The sequence below is a fragment of the Anabrus simplex genome, chromosome 1 (assembly GCF_040414725.1).
Source record: "Anabrus simplex isolate iqAnaSimp1 chromosome 1, ASM4041472v1, whole genome shotgun sequence".
NCBI lineage: Eukaryota > Metazoa > Arthropoda > Insecta > Orthoptera > Tettigoniidae > Anabrus > Anabrus simplex.
In genome coordinates, this window is record NC_090265.1 from 828,821,700 (window position 1) to 828,843,915 (window position 22,216).

Here is a 22,216-nt window from a genome sequence, read left to right on the forward strand (position 1 = left end):
GTTCTAGACCTTATTTACATCAGTAATAATTATGGGTTTCAGACACTGTAGTGGTGGGAGAAGGGAAAGTGTGGTGGGTGTTTTAGGCTATCCCATTATAATGTTTGTGGTATTTGGGGCTCTTTTAAGGGGTGTTACATATTTATGATTATGACCATCGATATTGGTTTGCTAGCTGAATTTAATTAAAGAGGTCTATAATAGTTATTTAGGGTAACAGTTTATGAGCTGGAACAAAGACATAAAACCATAACCTTAATTTACTCTATTCACTGCCATAGGCTTGCAAGTGGCGAGGGTGTTTTGATCATATTTCCCCACCCTTTCATTGTTACACCCCCAGTTTCACGTCATTTTCAGGCAGTGGTAATTTTTTTCGGCCGTTATTATACACTCATTTTTATTTCTATTCCGGAGATTTACTGACCTCGAAATGACATGTCAGTGATCCCAATGTCCTTATGCTTTGAGTGAACATATCTCTATATTTTTAATTATTCCAATGCGCCATTAATTGCGATTTAAAATTGACTATATTATCATTGCTTCCCCATAAGTAGAGCTCTAGGGTGGGTACGCCACCATGGCGGACCGCGCGCTCAACTTGGCGTACTTTCTCCTGCAGCGGAGAGCTGCCATCAGCAATCCGAGTAATAGAGATCAGTGATCTGTAGTCATTAATCATTGCCCCAGAGGAGTGCGACAGGCCTCGGCCCGGCACAATTACTTCGCCGCGAGTTGGAGGCTTCATTCATCCCACCCCTGCCTCGGTCATTGACTGAAAAACAGGTTGTAGGTTTTCATCATTATTAAATAAAAATGTTGAATTTTACAGCGGTCGTACCCATCGTTCACTGGTTAATTCGCTTCCTCGGGAGATTAGTGGCGGTGTCCGACCCATGATCACGGGTTATATTCCAACCAACAGAAGAGAACACTAAACCTGAAAGATCGCATTTCATTTTAGCAGATCCACCTATAAAACGAAAACTATATTGCTCCTATAACAGCAGCCCTGCAGTGTGTTCCTACAAGGATGTACAAGTAAACGGGAGTTAAATACCAGCACTCTGTTATCTACAGTGTCCGAGAATTCCCCGTACCCCTAGTTTCATACGTTTCATATTATAGTGGAGTACTTACATATAAAAACTATGAATCCAGGGAATCTGTATGTGCACCATCATGCCTTACACAGAGTTCTATCCGTCTCCATGTCCTCATTGACATCTTGCGGAGCATCTCAGGAGTTATGGAACGAAAGGCGCAATTCTTCATTAGTCGTGTACCGACGTTGAGCCACATGGGACTTGATTATTCCCCATAATGAGTTGTCTGGCTTGGTAAGGTCCGGGCTTCGTGGTGGCCATTTCAACGGGGCTGGAGATGTTGGTGGGCCACGGCCTATCCAGCGGCCTTGAAATTGTTCACCAAGGAACTCGCGCACCTGAATAGCAAAATGTGCTGGAGCCCCATCCTGCTCTAACCACACATGACCCATGATTCCCTTGTCTTGAAGCTGAAGTATTAACCAAGATTGTAACATATGCAAATAAGATTTTCCATTCACATACCCATCAAAAAAATACGATCCGCACAAGTGACGTGATGATATCCCGGCCCATACCATAACATTAGGGGGGGTTCCTGTCCAACTCTTGCAGATATTGAGGATTTTCCTTAGACCAGGAAACCACATTCCTCCTATGTGAACTGTGATATATCGCACATTCATCAGAAAATAACACTCTTGAGCGAGACACGGTAGTTGGGGGTGCCAACAAAGCACGGCAGGCTGCAACTTGTTGCTCCATGCCATTGTCAGATAATTCATTCACATGCATCGGTCTAAATCCTTTCATTTTCAAATCTCTTTTAATGTGGTCATGCATTGTTGACCACGGTACTTGAAGTTCAGCTGCTCTTTTGTGAATGGATTTCAATGGAAACAGCTCAATTGATTGAGCGACGGCGGCACACGTTTCTTCCCGCGTCTTCTTACGTCCACTACGCGGGCTGTCTTTGACACTGCCTGAAGCAAACGCACGTTTCTCCCAATCAAACAGAGTAGCTTTACGAGGTGGGGGTTTGCCAAAGCGATCTCTAAATGCACTCATTATCACTGTCATTGTTTTCCCCGTATGTGCACGTTCGTCCACCCACACGCACGCTACTAATCGCTCCTCAACAATGTAGCTGCGTCCGCTCACGTCCGCCATGACATAACAACTGAAATGAGACTGACAACAACGCTAGCAGCAGGGATAGCAAAACCAATAAAACAACTACTGAATTCCCCAATTATACAAACTCAATTGTCCATGCCATAATATAACAAAATAATAATATGAAACTAGGGGACTTCTCGGACATCCTGTATATAATTAAGTCAGAAGTATGAGGTGAGGAAGTATATACGATGAGTAACGCATGGTTAATAGCAGTAGCGATCTGACAGACCGAAGCCTAGCACCCGCTGCTGCGCTAGGTGAGTAGAGGGGAGAGGGACGAGAGTCTGGGCTGCAATATCAGTCTCCCATGCCTTGCTCTCAGAAATTCGTGCGACTTTTTTCTTGGTAGCCCTCAGTATACACCACTAGCCCATGTACAGCCATCTTGCCCACTTGCCCACCGGGCTACTGCGCAAGATGGCGGCTATATATAGGCTCTTATGGAGAAAGCTGGCTCAGGCGAGACATAGGATTTAATGAGACGGCCTAGGGGCGATTGCGCCAGATGGCGGCTATACACTGGCTCTTATGGAGAAAGCTGGTCCAGAGGCTACTGCGCAAGATGGCAGCTCTACATAGGCTCTTAAGGAGAAATCTGGTCTAGGGGAGACATAGAACTTAAGGAGACGGCTTAAGGGCGATTGCGCAAGATGGCAGCTATACACGGGCTCTTATGGAGAAAGCTGGTCCAGAGACTTTTTTTTTGCTAGGGGCTTTACGTCGCACCGACACAGATAGGTCTTATGGCGACGATGGGATAGGAAAGGCCTAGGAGTTGGAAGGAAGCGGCCGTGGCCTTAATTAAGGTACAGCCCCAGCATTTGCCTGGTGTGAAAATGGGAAACCACGGAAAACCATCTTCAGGGCTGCCGATAGTGGGATTCGAACCTGCTATCTCCCGGATGCAAGCTCACAGCCGCGCGCCTCTACGCGCACGGCCAACTCGCCCGGTGGTCCAGAGACTACTGCGCAAGATAGCATCTACGCATAGGCTCTTATGGAGAAAGCTGGTCTAGGGGAGACATAGGATTTAAGGAGACGGCCTAGGGGCGATTGCGCAAGATGGCGGCTATACACAGGCTCTTATGGAGAAAGCTAGCCCAGAGGCTATTGCGCAAGATGGCAGCTACACATAGGCTCTTATGGAGAAAGCTTCACATTTAGTTTTCTTCCGACTCTGAAATACCACTCTTATCATAGTCGGTACGATAAAATTGAATAAAACATAAATGGTGGGAAATTGTATTCTCTACAACTTTCGTTATGCAGTACTTTTCGATAGGACCAATAACATAGGTACTTAAACATTACATTTTAGGCGCCTTCCCCTAAACTACAATTTCATACAGGGTGCATAAAATTGTTTATAGTTTAGACCGTAGTTTCTTATTCCCCGACTATACATACCGACTTTAATTAAATTCTGTTAACCCATTTTCTCGTGGCTTGGCGTTGATATGGACTTAGCAACAAAAATACAAATTCATGAATTTCGTGTTATCAGAGCCGGTGCGGTAACAATGTATGACATAAATGATCGAAAATTTAATTCTATATAACTTTAGTTATGTAGTATTTATCGATAGGACCACTAATAATGTAAATATTTGAGAATTCAATTTTAGGCCTTCCCCTAAACTACCATTTCACTCAGCGCGAGTAAAATGATTTATAGCCTAGATTGTAGTGGCTCATCCCCCGACTTCGCATACCGATTTTCATTAAATTTTCTTCAGCCGTTTTCTCTTGATGCGTGTACATACATACATACATACATACATACATACAGACAGACAGACAGACAGAAATTACGGAAAAGTAAAAATCGCATTTCCTTGTTACTATGGACATGACCGATACAGAAATACCATTCTTTTCAAATTCTGAGCAATGTACAGACAAAACTCTTATTTTATATATAGAGATTAGCAGCGAAGATGGGGTTTCTGCTCTGGCTTGGAGGAAAAATTTGCCTCCAAGTCATATAGATTTTTCCGCCGCCAGTGTAGTGAATTGAGATTGTCCAACTCATCGGGTACTCCTAGGAAACAGATTAGTAAAAGGGCGTAGTTTTTGCCCTGGGACTCTCCATTATTAGACGCCCCCTCCCCCCAGCGAAAAAGAGAAGACGAGGGGTGTTCACGGATCACAGCTATCTGCAGCTTGGTTATTCCAACTCTGGAACTTTGGGCTGTTAGATCGGCAGCGTAGTACTTTTCGTTGAAAGTGAGAAAATGTGTGATTTTTCATTTGGTCGAGTATTTCATGAAAGCATTGCTTTTAATCGCACCATTCCTACTGACGTCATTATAATGACCTATGTTCATTTGAGTTGAGAAAATTACTAAGACAAAGGATGTAAAAAGGCAGGTGGAGAGTGAGTGTCTGCCATTATAATGAAAACTCCTTAACCTATGAATGATGGTAGGCAAACGAGCTTACCATTACAATGAAAATTCCCTAACCCAGTCTTCATACGAGAAAAGACGTTTGGTGATTTCCCCGTCGCGTTTCTAGGGTAACGTTAAGAGCTATGCAATTTTTATACAATCTTGCTCACAACGTGTACACTACCTAACCTAGGATTATGTATACAATGTAGAATTCCGTAGTGAAGCACGGGTACAACAGCTAGATTTATATATAGAGATATTTATCAAGGGTCACCAAATTTTACTCTTCTACTTAAGAGACAAGTAAGTATGTAATTCCACTGATATTCTTGACCTACCTAACCATCATTTTGCAATACATCAAGTAGTGTAGATGAAATGTAAGAATAATACCGCATTCGAAAGGGAAAAAATCTGCTCGTAACAAAATCAATGTATCCCACACAGGAAACTAAAAAAGAATATCTCCTTACATCAACACTACAGGAATAAACCTCTGCACGCTCAGTTTAAAAATCAGTTTAGTTTCCTCATGAAATGTCCAGCTCCAAGTTTATCAATTGCAGATGGTTTGCGTTAGCAGAGGCATATACAGCTCCCCTTAGAAATCGTATCATTTAAGAGTAACGAGAATATCATTACCTCGCAATTTTAACAAAATATATTACTCGATATAAGTCTTATCAAAACACATGCGTATTTCATTTAATATATAGGGTTACTTTTAAAAAATGTATGGGAAGAATATATTGTATCCATTCCCAAACCTTAAATTAAAACTTGATACTGTATTATATGCTAGTCCTGTGATTCACTAAACATGAGATATTTAAAAAAATGTCAATCAGTTTTATTTACAATAGCTTCTATTCCTTCAAACTGCTGAAATATTGCAAAAGCAAACAGGTTTAGGAACGCCAAAATGTAGGATTCTGCTGAAGTCGTCTCTGAAAATTAGTATACCAATTTCGGACACTAGAAAGAGGAATGTATGTTTCAACAGCATTGGGAGTCATTTTGTCTTGCGTCACAGCATAACTTGATATGAAGTTCACAAAGCTTTCTAACATTTTATGCCCAAACACATTAACTGATTCGACGGACTCACTGACCACTAGAGCTGACTGTTGTTGAACATTTATAATTGGTTCTATAGAAATTCCGATCTGGGCAACATTGGGAATCTGTTGCTGCCCAAACATGAACTCATCTGTCTTCGATTCTGGCTTCTTAAAATTGGAAACCTTAAACACTGCAGATTGTTTTTCATTGGAAAGGTGTCCCAAGAGCATGACGTTTCCGTCAGGAAAGCAGAAATAAACCAAGCCGGCTGTTCCATCTGGGAAAGGTTCTACTCCTGTTAGGAAAACCACGATGTGGTTGATTGAATCAGCATCAGTTACTGTCTTCACAAACTGCATGGGTCTTGTTAGTACGAAGTCTGTTTGTGCAGGTCTTCCGGAAATAATGATACCAAACATCCCTGGTATAGTTTTGTACAACTGCAGCAGCTCAAAACTAGATGAATCTCACTAGTACTACACTGAACAAGAAGGAAATAACTGCAGCGAAATACGTTCACGTAATATTATAATGAGACGATTATCTCCGTTAAGAATAGGATTTACAGTTCTACACATCTAATAGAAACTTAAGCTAGGCTAATACCAAAGAGAATGAGTGCTACATACAATTACGTTACCAACAATACGCCATTGAAACAACAATCTGTATCGTTGAGCTTTAACGTTCTCCACCAAGTCTTTTGAAGTCAGAAATAGTCGTACAGTAAGATCTCTCTACTAGGGAGGCCTATGCTATTTCTTATTGATATCACATTATTCCAAATAATAATGAATATAACACGGTCAACCGCTTCGACATGCTTTATTCGAAAGTTCACACTATGGCCGCTTGATTGCACCGCTCTCGTCAAGTACAGTATAACCAAGATCAACTACAATTACATCAGACCCTAATGCAGAAAAAACATGGCGGACATCGGCGTGCGATATGAGAGGTTGAGGGAAAGGTTATGCATGTTTATTCTGAGTCACCTAAAGAAAATATCACAAATCGAACCTCATGAAATGCAACTCACTAACTCAAAATATGAATAATTAAACGCCATAAGTAGCGTTATCGCGTATTGTAAGTCTAAATGAAATTTCAGAGGGGAAAAACGAAGGGAGAATTATTGTATCAACGTCAGGTTGAAACACAGAGTATAAAAATATTTCACATATGAATCTCCGGTCAGCAAATACGATATATAGATGTCAACAATAGTACATTATTAACCTTACATGAAATACTATGTAACACCACCATTAACCACAGACCATTATGTAAAACACGCAAACAAATTACCCCAACAAAATTTCAACCCTCCAAAATCCACCTGTATTGTTGAGTAGGTACAAGCGATATTTGTATGATAAACTTGACCGTCCAAAGCACTCGTCACCTTAAAACTCATCAGAATTGATGGCATAATTGTATTTTATATAAAAAATAACAATCCTCACGTTAACTCACGGGAAATGGGGTTAGGTTTAGTTTACGTATGTTCACTGTAAAACGTTGAAAATTGATTAAGTAACATCATTCTTGCACCACCGTTTAAGATTAATTTAGTCTCTAAATCATAAATCTTGGTCATGATTTTCCGGATCTTTCTGGGACTGATTTCATTTTCTTTGTAGTAAGGTACGTTGGCTGATAGGGTAAATGCTAGGATAGGCATCATTAGTTTCTTCGGAAGTTTGCGCGGCACTGGAATTAGATCACCACCTTCTATAGGTATATGTCTTCCCTCAGAATACATTTGATTTCAAAAATGATAAAATCATTAATGCACACAACATTATTAGTCCTATGATTCGTTTCGAAGTTTTCCTTACGAATGCTCTTAACCCAATTTTGCCTTAATACCAGCTCTATTGGAAACGGGAACACTGAGCTCTTACTTACATCCAGGCACACAGCACATTGAACTATAAACATATTGCATAGGTAACTAAAAATAAAGAAAGTACTTTCGGAGAAGAACACGAGAATCAAAATTAACCTAATCACCACCGACATTGTTGGAATAAATAAGCTCTTTGAGAACAAACAGCTTCTTAAGGCACTGAAAGAGGATCTATAATCTTCTTAAGACCATAAACAAATATCATGTACGATTAATAATGTTCAAATTTCCATAAATATTTGGTAACAACACGGCTTACACAAATCAAAACAAACGCATGCTAGCACTCCAGCTGCCGCCATTATGGACAGTTTCGATAGATCGGTTAAGGTCTGCGATATTGTAGTTGGTCTTGGTATAACGTAGGCAACGAGTGAGGCTGGGGCGCATGATTTTCGAAACCTTGGACTTCAAAATGATGGAAATACTATGGGCATCCCTTACATTCTAAATCAAAGCAAGAATCTAACTCAACTGGTGAACAAATTATTTACTAATGAACAGAAAGTCTGGAATGTACATTTTTTTTAAGTTCGATACTTTAGTACGAAATTACGGGTCTGTATTCTGCATTTTTTTTTTTTTTTTTTGAGAAAATATGTCTTTATGCAGAAGACTGTCTGAGATTTACGTACAAAATGGCCTCATATTAATTCCCACGGCCAATTCAACACGGCCCGATAGCAGGTAACTGTGAACTAATAAGAGCTGTATGAAAAGTCTCCGTGTATCGGTGTTTCGGATCTTTACAAGGACTACGACTAGGAGGTAAAGCCTCGGTAAGAAAACTTGAGAAACAAGCTGAAAGTCTCTGTGATAAATTAAAATAGTCTATTTTAGCCAGGAAATGGCGGTAGAAATACCGAACAAGTGGGAATAAAATGGCGATTTAATAATAATAATAATAATAATAATAATAATAATAATAATAATAATAATAACGGTTACAATGAAAAATGGAGATGTTTTACGGACGCTTAGTAAGAATGAATGACAATAGACTAACCAAGAGACTATTCAGTCACTTCAACAACAACAACAACAACAACAACAACAACAGCAGCAGCAACAACCCAAAGACAAAATGCACCTGGATACGAGCGATACGTAAAAATATAAAAGAAACCAACATTACAGAGGCAGACATACAGAGCAGAACAGACTAAGATTCAGATCAGTGTCTTAGATCACTGCCTGTTCGATTTGCATCCGATGGCTGCTTATACTGCCCGCCCATTACAAAATTTTAACATGGCACTAAATGAAACACTCCGTTTACAAATACCCACGGTAGATGTCAGCACCAACTGGCCCCAGACCGGTCGGAATGAAATAGCGGGAAATAGGTACATTAGTACCGTACTGTACTTGTTTTCAGTGAAAATGGTGTACTGCTGCGTGCCTTTCTGTAAATCAAAGAAAGGGAAACCAGAATGCCGTGGTATTATACCTTCAAGTACAGAATTGCGTCGAAAGTGGTTAAGTTCTATATCCAGGGAAGAAAACAACAAGGGAAGTAAATGGATTCCTTCTGACTACTCCGTGGTTTGCAGTCTACATTTCGTAAATGACGATTTCAAAGTGACCAGTAAAGCGCGAAAATTAAAAACAGGATCTGTACCAACACCTCCTAGATATAAGGCCTCACAACCGTTCTGCGAATATACTGTGACGTCAGCATGGGCAGGCAAGCATGAACCTTTTCAGTAATAACACAGCAATGAGTTTGGCCATGCAACGCTGAAATTAGAAGAGTTTTAATTCGTTTAATGGTGCCCATTGCTAATACCGTTGTCCACAATGGTACTGATGTGTTGGGTGCTCAACTGTAAGGAGACATGCGACAGTGATAACGAAGTGCATGCATTAAGTTTACGAAAGACGAGGTTATGCGTCAGATATGTTTACGTGCAATTCCAAGACAAGATTTACTAATAACTCAATGATGAGTAACTATTATTATTACATTCTCACACAATCATAATGAGCATAGGCCTATGACGTATTTAACTACACGCAACAGCTGGTGATATGTAGGCATATTTACTCTTCAATGATATAAGGTTATGTTAGCTCACAATCATGGAATACATTATTTCAACGGTTTTATTATACGCATTAAAACATACCACCTACAAGAGCTGCTGGTGTAGGCCGATTCACTCCGTAAATGCATGAATTTCGCTCACGGTGATACATTATTTTACAGGTATGCCACAGACATTTCAAAGTGGGTGATATTTTATGGAAAATAACTGGTACTGATCGTCAGGAAAAACTTTTAACTACTCTTCCAAGACCATGACTGCCCATCATATTTATCGTCACATTCTGGCAGTTGAAGAGAAGAACCAGGCAAAAAAGTAGAATAGAAAGGGAAGCAATAAACAGACCCGTTGAAGATAGTACATATCCCATACCGTACACAGAATTTCAATCACAATCTTGCACACCTGAAAAGTACAACAAACATGTTGTTACCTGATGGTTGTTGTACTGTGATGAAGGGAACGTAAGTAATTTCTCTGTACGTCAATACATCACGGCAACCATACTGCATAGCTTATGTAATCATCTTATAGGACATGGCCTTTATACTAAACGGGTTTTATTAATGTATAAAATATTTCTAATGTATATGTGGACAAAATTACTAATACAAATGCGGTATATTCTTAAGTTACAAAACATCACAGCTGCATTACAAGAAGTCCTAGTTGGTGAATTGAACACCGAGGATGATGTCCCCACAGTTAATTTAATAGTCATAGTTAGTTCATAAAGGAGTATGTGTATGATTTTCTTGTTATTTGTTCAACCTTCTGCCTGATATCTCCTCATGTTTACATATTTATGGCTGACCCCGTGGTGAAGGGATATAATGACTGCCTCTTACCCGGAGGCTCGGGTTCGATTCCCGGCCAAGTCACGGATATTTACCTAGATCTGAGGGCTGGTTCGAGGTCCACTCAGCCTACGTGATTACATTTGCGAGCTGTCGTACGGTGAGATAGGGGCCCTGGTCTAGAAAGCCAAGAGTAACGGCTGAGAGGATTCGTCGTGTCGAACACAAGACACCTCGTAATCTGCAGGCCTTCGGGCTGAGGAGGGCCAAGGCCAAGCCCTTCAGGGCTGTTGCGCTGTGCGATTTTTACAAATTTGTGAGACATAGTAGCAATATGATGTTGCCACATGTCAATACTTTTTAAAGAGTGGCCTCCAGTCTGAATGGTAGTCCAATATTAACCTCTTCAGTCCCGAACCTGTTAATGCATTCCATGTGTTACATTTTGCTTAAATAATTTTTAAAAATTCACCATAGAAAATTAGTGTGTTTCACTAAGTTGTTTTATGCGTGTAGCATATATGCTACATCAGGACTCAGAGATGACTTTCCTGCCATTATTACTTTTTCCTTAAATTATTTTGTATTATTGTATGTAGACAGAACCACATGTAGAGCATATGCTACATATGGACTGAGGAGGTTAAGACAGAAACTTACATACTTTCTGGAATACATAAAACATAAAATTTAGGTTTCGAACAGAATGACAAATTTAGAACATCGATGGTAGGTGAAATTCTCATTAAACCATACACGAACCTCAAGGGAGGAAATACTGCAGATACTGCCAGTGATCCTACATCAGCTTAAATGTTAGGCCTATGCTAATATTATGCATGCTAGTTTTCTTTCAATATCATTTAATGCCTATTTAAATTGAAATATGTTTGTAACATCCTGTTGTGCTGATAGCAATTCCGCCCAAGTAGGTTAAGATTGCAAGATGCTGTCGTGTTTTACTGTTTATCTTTAATGGCAGTCACTAAAATACGGTAATAACGACAGTATAATTCAGTATACTTTAAAATGTAAACGCTATTTGTTAGTAAATAAATTATTCCATTGGCAAAAAATATTAAAATCATGTCTGTGTTTAACCATGTTCCGCGTTTCTCTGCATTGCCATCGCCTCCGTAGCGTGACGTCACCACGCTGTTGTTAGGCCTTATTATCTAGGAGGTGTTGTCTGTACCCAGCTAAGTTCGGCGAAGAGGAACAGAAGAGATTAAAGCACAGAGACGTCTATAGTTCAGTTTTTATGAGTTTCGACTTGACGTTTGAGCGCTGCCTTTTGGCGGAGGGTAAGTGAATTAATCAACAGCCAATCATAGGCAGCCGATCGCTCCGATAGAGCGCGTTAGACTCCAGTTTCGGTTAGCGGTGTTGTCGATGCTGTCATAGATTCCATCTCGAGTCGTTTGTTAGTAGAGTATAAATTCGTGTCAATATACTATTATTATTATTATTATTATTATTATTATTATTATTATTATTATTATTATTATTATTATTATTAATGACGCAAGTAGGGCCTATTTAGTTGTTTCGGTTTTACAGTTATGGCTAAACTGATGTCAGGTTCTCTTTCCGATCGACTCTCCGTTTACGGATACAGAGGTAGGCCTAATTATTAGTAACAATGAACCGTGTGACGTTGGTTGTCAAGTTGATATGTTGGATGACAGCAGCATGGAAAATCTAAAGAGAACAAATAAAAGGCTTCGAGTTGCGCTATTCAGAATGAAGAAGAAAATAGTAGATCTGGAAGAAATATTACACCGATCAAGTAAACAGCTTGAAGATTGTAATACGTAAGTATTTAGTATTAGTATTTATTAATGAACAAAACAGGCGTTCAGCCCCGAATACACGTTCACAATAATAATAAATAAATAAATAAATAAATAAATAATAATAAACGCAGTCCAACCCAAGCCACCACCCTCCACCACATACAAAATAAAATGAAATGAACACCTCATCAGCCTGTTCTATGTTTACAATCTGCTGCTGGTGTTGCAACTTGCTGCTTGTTATCACTGTAATACGTAAGTGAAACCACTGAACATTATAAAGAAAGCTGCAGGTGAGGGTGTTGAAGTGGTCATTTATCTTCAAGATCAAGTGAATAACTTACAGAAACTGCGCCCAGTATGGTCTGAAGAAACTATACGGCATTGTATTTGTTGGCGGATTGTTTCCCCGAAAGGTTACGAGTATGGGCGGAGATCAAAATTAATACTGTCAACTTCACGAAGTACATTAGACAAGTATCTAGGGATGGTGAAGTGTGGAGTTGGAATTTCGTCACTAATAAAGGAAAGACTGCAAGCAGAAGCAACTAATTTGAACGATCTGGAGAAAGTTTGCTCCCTTATTTGCGTCGAAATGGCAATAAAGAGCGGCTGGTATATAATAAAGAAGAGGACAAATTATATGGACTGGTCGAAGCAGAAGGAGTCTATACGCATGCTTCTCAGCGTGAGCTCTTAGTGTCACGAACCTCCGCTAGGGGCGCGAGCTAACGCACCCAACTTATCTCCGTACCCACGTTATGGTGTTCCAGTGCGTTTGCATCGAGCATTTATATGTGTGTCTCTGGTTGTAAAAGGATTAATTGTTGTGTTCCCCCCTGTATATCAAAGCAGGAAATCCACATTCTTCAGGTGTGAGGATTCCTGCTATCCCCCCAAGTAAAGAATTTTGGGAAAATTGGCTTAACGCTATATCAAGGCAAGGATCAACCAAGGCTAATCAATGGATTCCATCCGATTATTCTCGTGTTTGTAGCCTGAATTTTAGAGAAGTAGATAAAAGATAAAATAAAAATATATTGAAGCCAGAGAGCGTGCCTAGTCGGTCTTCGAATTAACCCCATTACCTTCAAACCAGAAAAATAGCTCCACGAAAAACCAGACAGCGACAAGATATTTCTTCGGAAGAAATATTGATGAAACAAGCTCTTCAACCACAGGAAATATATTGGATGACGAGTACGAAATTCATTTGAACAACGATGTATCAATCCAAGTCAGTATTCCAACGAGTAAGAATGACAGCAGCGATCAAAAAATCAGACATTAGAGGCTCCGATCAAGAATCTGAGACTGCGATGACATGTGATGACTAAACATAATGACGTTAAAAGACTACAGAGACAATTCGAAGACAACCCAGAAATTGATCGTCTGAATAAAGTAAAGGAAGCAGCCAAATATAAAGGAAAAACGACAGTCTTTTAAAATCAAATCCATAATTTTCGCAAGACAAAATCCGGGCAGTCAGAACAAATCACGCGGTACTATGTGGCGTGGGGAATATTATCCCAAACGGTTACGTATATGGCAGGACTCCTGGTCTAGTGTCAGCTCCGTCACAACGTACTCTGGACAGGTAGCCTAAATGGAAAATGTTCTGTCGGAATTTCTCAATTAGTGAAGGGAAGACTTAGAGCTGAATGTAAAACTCACAGACCAACAGAGATGAGTGTAACAGTGATCGCCGATTAAATGGCTAATTAAGTACGGCTCCTCTACGACCGAACCAGTGACAAGTTCGTTTGCGTGTTCAATGTTGAAGGTGTATGCGGTACAGATAGTGTAAAATTTCCTGCTCTCGCAAATAAACTGTTGTGTTTTCTTGTAATCCGACTTTGAAAGAAGTTCTCTACTCCTGCTGCCTACTTCCTCGTTAAAGGCTTAGGAGTCTCCGATCTATCTCTTTTAGTTCATAAATTATTACTGTAATGCCTTTCGGCAAAACAATCCAGATTGTGCGTATTTCTATTCACCAGCTGATAAAATACTTACAATGGTTGAATGATGGTTTCATCGATTACGTTAAAATAATTCGGTTGGAATCAAAACGTGAAACACTGAAGTGTCTGACTAATGAGACGGCAGATGCTGTCTCGCTAACTGTGAAATCTACAGTGGAATGTGTGTCCTATCTGTTACAAGATCGGTTATTTTATGTTCTCACTAGATGATTTTCTGGAGACGCAATAGAAGCTCTATTTAGTTCAGTGAGATTGGGTGGTGGATTTAATGACATGACGAACGCACGCACTGCATTATGTGCTATAAAACTTATCCTGAAATCTGGTCATGAACAAAAGGTCAGCGAAATAGTGATAGGAATTTTTTTTTTTTTTTTTTTTTTTTTTTTTTTTTTTTTTTTTTTTTTTTTTTTTTGCGTCCACTGCTGGTAAATAACAGTAAATGAAGGACTGAAAAGGTGCTCCGTTACTCGTGTGAAGAACATTCTGAAATTTGTATGTACCATGCAGCAGTGGGATGATCCTAATATATCTACTATAACTGGTAAGATTTTATATATTTTACGTTTCTATATCTTAAGCCAAGCTCAAATGTGAAATGTTAGTTTCTGTATGTAGATTATCTTCTCAATTAGTGACATGTTAAGGATTATTTTTCATTTTACATTGGTGTTACGGACCAACTCTCATTTAACCAACATGTGCTCTGGGTGCGGTAAGTGCTGCCATCTGCAATGTCGCTGTAAACGCAATTCTCGCGGCACAGAGAAGGCAGTATATAGAGATTGAGACGGCGGTGGTCTATAACGAAGAGATTGGAACAAACCCTCAACTCGCCAACAAATTGTTGTGCTTTGTGATTCAAGGGTTGACGAAGAAATTTAAAATTCCGGCTGCCTACTTCATGGTGAAGGCATTACAAGGACATGAGCTTTTTCTCCTGGTTCAGCAGTTTTTGAAAGCTGTCGAAGAATATGGTTTCTATGTTATTCGTCTTGTGACGGACAATCATAGAACAAATACTTGAATTTTTAAGAAATTTGGTGATGGAGAATTAAAGTCGTGTGTAGTCAACGAGCTAGATAACATAGAGAGGCGGAAGCGCTGCCTGGGTGAACTTAATAGAACGAACGACCGCCATGTTTCCTGTTGTCACACAATGACGAATGACAATGACAATGATAATGACGAAAAGTGTAGAAAATGCGCATTTTCGAATCGCTGGGGGAGAATTAAAGTCCGTTGCCGAAAGCTTGAAGCATGAAAGCGAATACTGCCACTTCATCATATTGCGGCACGAGGCCAACATCACGATCAGTTGATTGTAGGGTAGTTCGAAATCATCGCACAGTGACATACGAATAGGCCTCGAAATCGGAACAAGAGCGTTACCCTGCTTGGCTGTTGTGGTTAAGCGTAAATTAGAATAAAAACGATGGACATAAATATTTATGACTGGAAACCTTAAAATCATAGGGACCTATAATAGATTACAACCTCATTCTGTTAATATTTTTAAAATTATTGCATCCTCATGAGCACTGTGTTCCTTTCTCAATCTGTTTACCCTCCCTGGTTGGTTTTTCCCACGGACTCAGCGACGGATCCCACCTCTACCACCTCAAGGACAGTGTTCCGGAGCGTGAGACATTTGGTCGGGGGATACAACTGTGAGGGAGGGCTGCACTTGCTATGCTGAACAGGGGCCTTCTGGGGGGAGAAGAAGCGGCCGTGGCCTTAAGTTAGGTACCATCCCGGCATTTGCCTGGAGGAGAAGTGGGAAACCACGGAAAATCACTTCGAGGATGGCTGAGGTGGGAGTCGAACCCACTTCTACTCAGTTGACCTCCCCAGGCTGATAGAATCCCGTTACAGCCCTCGTGCCCCTTTTCAAATTTCGTGGCGGAGCTGGGAATCGAACCCGGGCTTCCAGGGGTGGCAGCTGCTCACGCTAACCAGTGCACCACAGAGGCGGCCCATGAATACTTTACTACAATAATCGTTTAGTGTAATTATTTATTATAATATAGGGGGGATATCATGTTTCTCCCATTACCATATCATACTGGGATTACTAGCTTGAAAGTTGTCCATTATGAAGTGTGGCGTAGTTTTAAAAACCAAGGCAACAGACATCTACAATAAAGGCTGTAAACATTTCAAAAATAGCAGTAAAATGCTGTATTTATCATACTTGGTGTACGTTTCAACGAAATAAGTTATTTTTGTGGTTACGTTTTCTTGGTGGTGGGCGTTCCATTTCCTTTATTTGTAAATGTGAATGAAAATTAAATAGGGCTGGAAATGTACAGAGCATTAGCAACTGAATTGAGTGGGATACCATTTATCTCTTTCCGCCCTCACAACGCATTGTTCAGTTAATTCCTTGTTCTTTAAACGAAATCTGAAACAAAATTCGACAAATAATTACCGTGGCTATCCGTACTTTCGCTAAGTAAACAATAAAATGGATTTAATTACAAACAGAAATTATAAAAAGGATTCTCGGCTATAATTCAGTAATACTTACTTAAAGTACGATATATCCTTGGTTTTATTACTCCGATTAGTACAACCATACGCTGAGCTTACGGCTGGCATTCTTGAAAGCGAGAATCTATCTTTTCACTTCTTAAAACTTAGGGAATTAAATTGGCATGCACGATCTCCCTGTCACCTCAATATATGCTCTCGCGCCAATTCGCTTTGTTTTGACAACCGTTAACATGGCTGCCCCTTATCTACTTGCTTCAAGCAGGGAGCGCTGATGTCAGGTATACAGCCCCTCTATGTTATTCTAGCTCGTTGTGTGTAGTTCATCCATGCAACGCCATGCGACAACTATATTTGTCTTTCCATTGTTGTCTACTATTAAAAAACATCAGATCTCAGTTTCTTGAGCATGATATGGCAGTTAAAGATGGCATAATCACTTAATCTTTCTTAAAGGAGCTGTATCGTCTTCAAAAGAATCTCGTAGTGAAACCGGTCCGGAATTTAACGAGGAAGCACGTTGAACCAAGTTCGTTTGAAAAGATGAATGTACTCTATGCTGTGCAAGTGTTCTCACCGCCAGTCACAGCAAACTCATTGCGTCTGACGGCAAGAGTAGATTACCGTACGATTTATGAAATCTGTGTATAAATTCTTCAGTGTCCATGACACCAGTGATAAAACACAGTACTTGAGGCAAAATAATCCGGACAAAATTATGTTTTCTCCAGCAGACGAGCGTCTCCGGTGGTTGAAAGACGATTTCTGTCAGTATCTTGAAGAGATACAAGAAGTGTCCAAAGCTCTCAACAAAAAGGGACTTACCAGAAACACACCAAGCTATTATTTTTACTGCTTTATCTGCTTCTTCGTGCGTTGTTCATCTTCTACGGAATTGATTTTTTAATGTGCTGACACGGGCCTTTTCAGGAGATCCAGTTGAAGCCATGTTAAGTGCTATAAGAATGGGAGGAGGGTGCAATGACATGACTGACTCCCGAGCTGCTCAGATAAAGAGAATTCTGAAATCCGGTGTTTTAATGTCCACCGATGATGCTAACGTTATCCACAAGCAAAATTCAAAATTTTCTGCCTCAGTATTGTACCAGTAAAAGAGCCCGACTTAATGATTTAACTTTAAAGTTAGCATGAAGTAGTCCTCAAGGCAATACTGGGTGGTTACTAGCTAGGGCTTGGTACAGGAGGCAGGGTCCTATCTACAAGAAAAATTTTAATTAGATTGAATAATAGTTTTTTATTCAGGAAACGCATTTCAAAGTGCACATCACCTTACTGTTGATAGTCGCTGTCTTCAACATCGCCTTTTAATGATCCGTGCTCCCAGTTCACCAGGCTGAACGGGGCTGGAACACGTTCTGGAAGTTGCCAATACTTCGTTGAGATAAGGCCGGAACACCCAAGTCGGTTTGATATGGGTTGGGGTCTCGAACTTTCGACGTTCTGGACGATCTCCGACGTTCTACGACGTTCTCCGACGATCTCCGACGATGTTGCGGGGTAATCACTCGTCACATAACTTATACGAGTGTCCAGAATTACACAGTCCCCCGACACTTTGGTTTAACAGCACTGTTTCATTTAATATGGTTGGGATATGCCGTCGAATTCACTCTTAATCTTGTAGATAGAATTTAAAAGTTCACTGAAGATGTAGATGCAATTAGCATCGAAATTGGAAGAAAATAAAGCACAGTTCATGAATAGAAATAATGAAACTGAAAATTGTTCACGCACTTGGCACAGTTCGTGGTGATTTTCCACTAAATAAATTAACACTTGACATTGAAAGAAATGTATGACTGCTCTAGAGTTTATCAAAGACACTGCTGTCAGTCGTGCAATAATACTAAACACTTTGACGAAGAAATAAGGTTGAAATGAAAAGCACAGTTCGTTGTCAGGCGCACTTGACATTGAATAAAATAGGTGACTCTTTGAGAGTTTATCAAAGATACTGCTTTCAGTCATACACAAATAATTTACACACTGTTCAGAAGAATAATACACAGTTCTATTTGAATTGGATAAAAAAACACAGTTTGAATTCACAGTGGAACACTTGTGTCGCAGCACACGATTATACTTTTATAATGGTAATCATTTGCAGTAACATTCATGGGAAAGTTCGAACACTTTCATAAATACTCGTGTCTATTAAGGAAATTATGCTGACTGAGATGTAAAGAAAAAATGCCACAGTTAATAGTATAACGTAATAGTGTCAGACTGAAATTAATGATGTGTTCAGAGATTAAGCTCTGCTGACTGAGATTTAAAGAGAAATATCACAGTTCCTAGAATATTGCAGTAGTGTCACATTTAAATTAATATTGGTTCGGAGATTAAGTTTCACACAGGCAACGTGGTAATAAACTCAGTTCTACAAGAACGAAAGTAAGTTATATAGAGAAGTTTCTACAAGCGCACAGAACATAAGTTCAACTGAACTGTTGTCACTTAAGTCCAATACATGACTTGTCATAATCAGAGTTCCCACACACACAAAATGTATAAGTTCAAATAAAGACTTTGAATAATTTGTTCTTCATCACTCGCAAAAATTACAAGTTCAACTTGACTGATAGACTCAATGTCCATTATAAAGACTTTGTTATACATTAGAGTTCACACGCGCACAATTGATAAGTTCAACACGACTGTCAGAGTTTAAGTCCCACATGAAGACTTTAAATATTCGAAGATAGTCTCTGAGCACTGCAGCGTGGAGAGTCAGGCTGAACACTCAGCTATGACTGTCTGATCTGGGTAAAGTGAGCTCTCCTTATATTCGGTTTGGGGCTCCTACGTCATCATATAACGTAACCTCTTGAGGCTGATTATCTCGCGAATCCCTCGACGGATTTACTTGAGATTCACAATTTGAGACGTTTATGTTATCCTCTTCAAAATGACGTAACGCTCAAGTGGCTGCGATTACTATTAGAGAAGTTTTGAATTTTTTCAATCGAATGTTCGCGAAGGTGTGAAGTTCATATCCAGAACATACCAGGTCAGGCAGGCTACACGTGGCGCGTCAGGCGGGTAGCCTATCTTGCCCCTGCAGCTACGTCACACACACAGCTGTCCCCGGCTCGCCTGCTCGTTCCTCCGAACGTAAACAAACCAAGTTCGTTCTGAATATCTTGCGTGATGATTGAATACAATTAATTATCAAAAAATACGGCATGTGCAGGTCGTAACCGGTACAGTATCCTCTCCCGGACTTGAAACAGAACCATCGGCAGATTGTTACTGGAAGATGTTCGTGAGCCCCCTGAGTCAGTATATGTCACTTTGGAAACTGCTTCCCAGGCATTAGTGTGTGGTTATTTAGTGTGTGTAATCGAAGAAAAACAGAATGCAACACGCGCTTGAATAACGTTTCCACCTCAGTTAATATATCCCCATTGATGAACTTAATTAGACAGTCGGATAGAGGAGGTCTGCGCTATTTCCAGTCACAATTTATTGGCCTAATTATGGGGCTACAGAAATTTGTTGAGGCGGCTCTACCGTACTTCAAGAAATCTGCAAGTCTGCTCCAGACAATACAAAACTATGTTCTACCTTTTTTGTGCCAGCGTAACATTTTAAAGTGTTTTAGTAACAATAAAAACCCGGAACTTGTGTCAGAAACTGTGGTGGCCAAATTCGTGAAACCTCTACTTAGTAATGTAGGGAAGTACCATACAGACAAAGTTTCCAGGTTTTCTTATTCGTCGAAACCTCTTTCTCGAAAAGTCCTGAAGCTATAACTCTCTAGAGCGCCACTTTATACGTAAGATTCTTTAATTTTTCTGTTACTTTCAGATTTTAAATTTTGCTTTCATTCTTATCTAGCTGTATTCACGCGATAATTGGGGCCGGCTGGTGCTGCCATCTAATGGCAGATTGTTTGTAAGTCGTGTTACACGTTTGAATATAAATGAGCAGGCAGTATAAGCAGCCATCGGATGCAGATCGAGCAGGCAGTGCTTAGATTTACTAACAGTTCTTAACTGGGGCTAAACCCTTAACACACGTATGTGACGTGTTTTGCCGTAATGGAATATATATACGATTTTATAATTTTTCGCGATTTTACGCTAAGCTTTTAACATTCAAAGACTGATCATTACTGCCTACTGCCTACAAGGCATAAGTATACTTGCACGACCCTAGGTCGGTAATGTCTCTGAGGTTGAGCCAGAGGTAGGCCCTACTCCTGAAGCCTGTGGTAATATGATGGGAAGGGCCCACGGAAAATTAACGGTGGTTGGTTCGCGTGGATGTTGACGGGGTGTAAAGAGTATCTTTCGTTGTAGGGATGTTTTGTCATCGGTTACGTAAAAAATAAAAATGGAAAACCAAGGCATCTGTACAGATTCTGTGAAGTGTTTATTCCATGTTTGTTCGCCCTCTCTTTCACGAAGCGGTGTGGCCAGGACGGCTGCCGTGGCCGCGACATCTGCAATTTGTCTTCAGCTGTGTAATGGCGGTAAGGGGCGCGACTTTGAACAGCTGTTTTCTGCTTTCTTGTTGTTTTAAGGGGCCTAACATCGAAGGTCATCGGCCCCAGCTGTTTTCTAGCCTTGTACTTAGAAAAAAAACTCGCCGTGATAAAGACGTGTAATCGCGTATTTCCTTACTTTATACAACAAAATTGGTCTAAATTATGTACGGAAATCAAATTTCATAAAAATCTTGTTCGGAACACTTGATTGTGCAAAGTATATTGTTTATACGGTACCGGTATCTTCCTTTTAATTAATCCACGTATTTTGTGTGAGGGGAGGAGATTAGGATAAATGGGAAACAACGAACGTTACTTTCTTTGTACCAACAGAGTATTTAGAAATATTCACTGAAATCGACATACTGTACAGAAAAACGTCAATGTAAGCTATATGTACAATATTTAATAACATTCATTAAAATAAGAACACTGTATAGAAACGCGTACATGTAAGATAGATGTAGGCCTACAGTGTTTAATAATACCACTGATTGACAAAAATAAATAAATAAAGAAAGAAGGAAAGAAATAACTGGCGTGCGGTATCCGGAGAGGCCTGATGCAGATCTTTCGATTTGACTTCTGATAGGCGACCTGCGAATTTGTGATAGTGGAGCCCTACCTATCATGAATTCTAATGTTCAAGACGGCACGTACACAGCCAGACCCCGAACCATCGGAATTAACCAATGAAGGTTAAAATCCCCAACCCGGCCGGGAATCGAACCCGGGACCACTTCGACCAAAGGCCAGCACGCTTGTGATAGATTACATTGACAATTTCCTGCACAGTGTGGTGATTTCAATTAATGTGTTGATTTCAATGAGTGTTACTAAATACTGTAGCCTACATATAATCTACATTGACATTTTTCAGTACAGGTCGTGGTGGTGGTGGTGGTGGTGATTATTGTTTTAAGAGGAAGTACAACAATAATCAATAGCACAATAAAAACAATGATCAGAGAGAGAAAAAGTGGAAG

At 40.0% G+C, this 22,216-nt stretch overlaps 1 protein-coding gene across 1 annotated transcript in view; it reads right to left on the reverse strand.

Moving 5' to 3' along the window:
- Positions 1-5,532: 5,532 nt before the first annotated feature.
- Positions 5,533-22,216, reverse strand: part of LOC136857182 (protein OPI10 homolog) — a 42,063-nt gene continuing 25,379 nt past the window's right edge. Inside the window, exon 2 of the mRNA XM_067135633.2 lies at positions 5,533-6,126. Coding sequence (XP_066991734.2) covers positions 5,533-6,126 — 594 coding nt within the window. The remainder of the gene's footprint in view (positions 6,127-22,216) is intronic.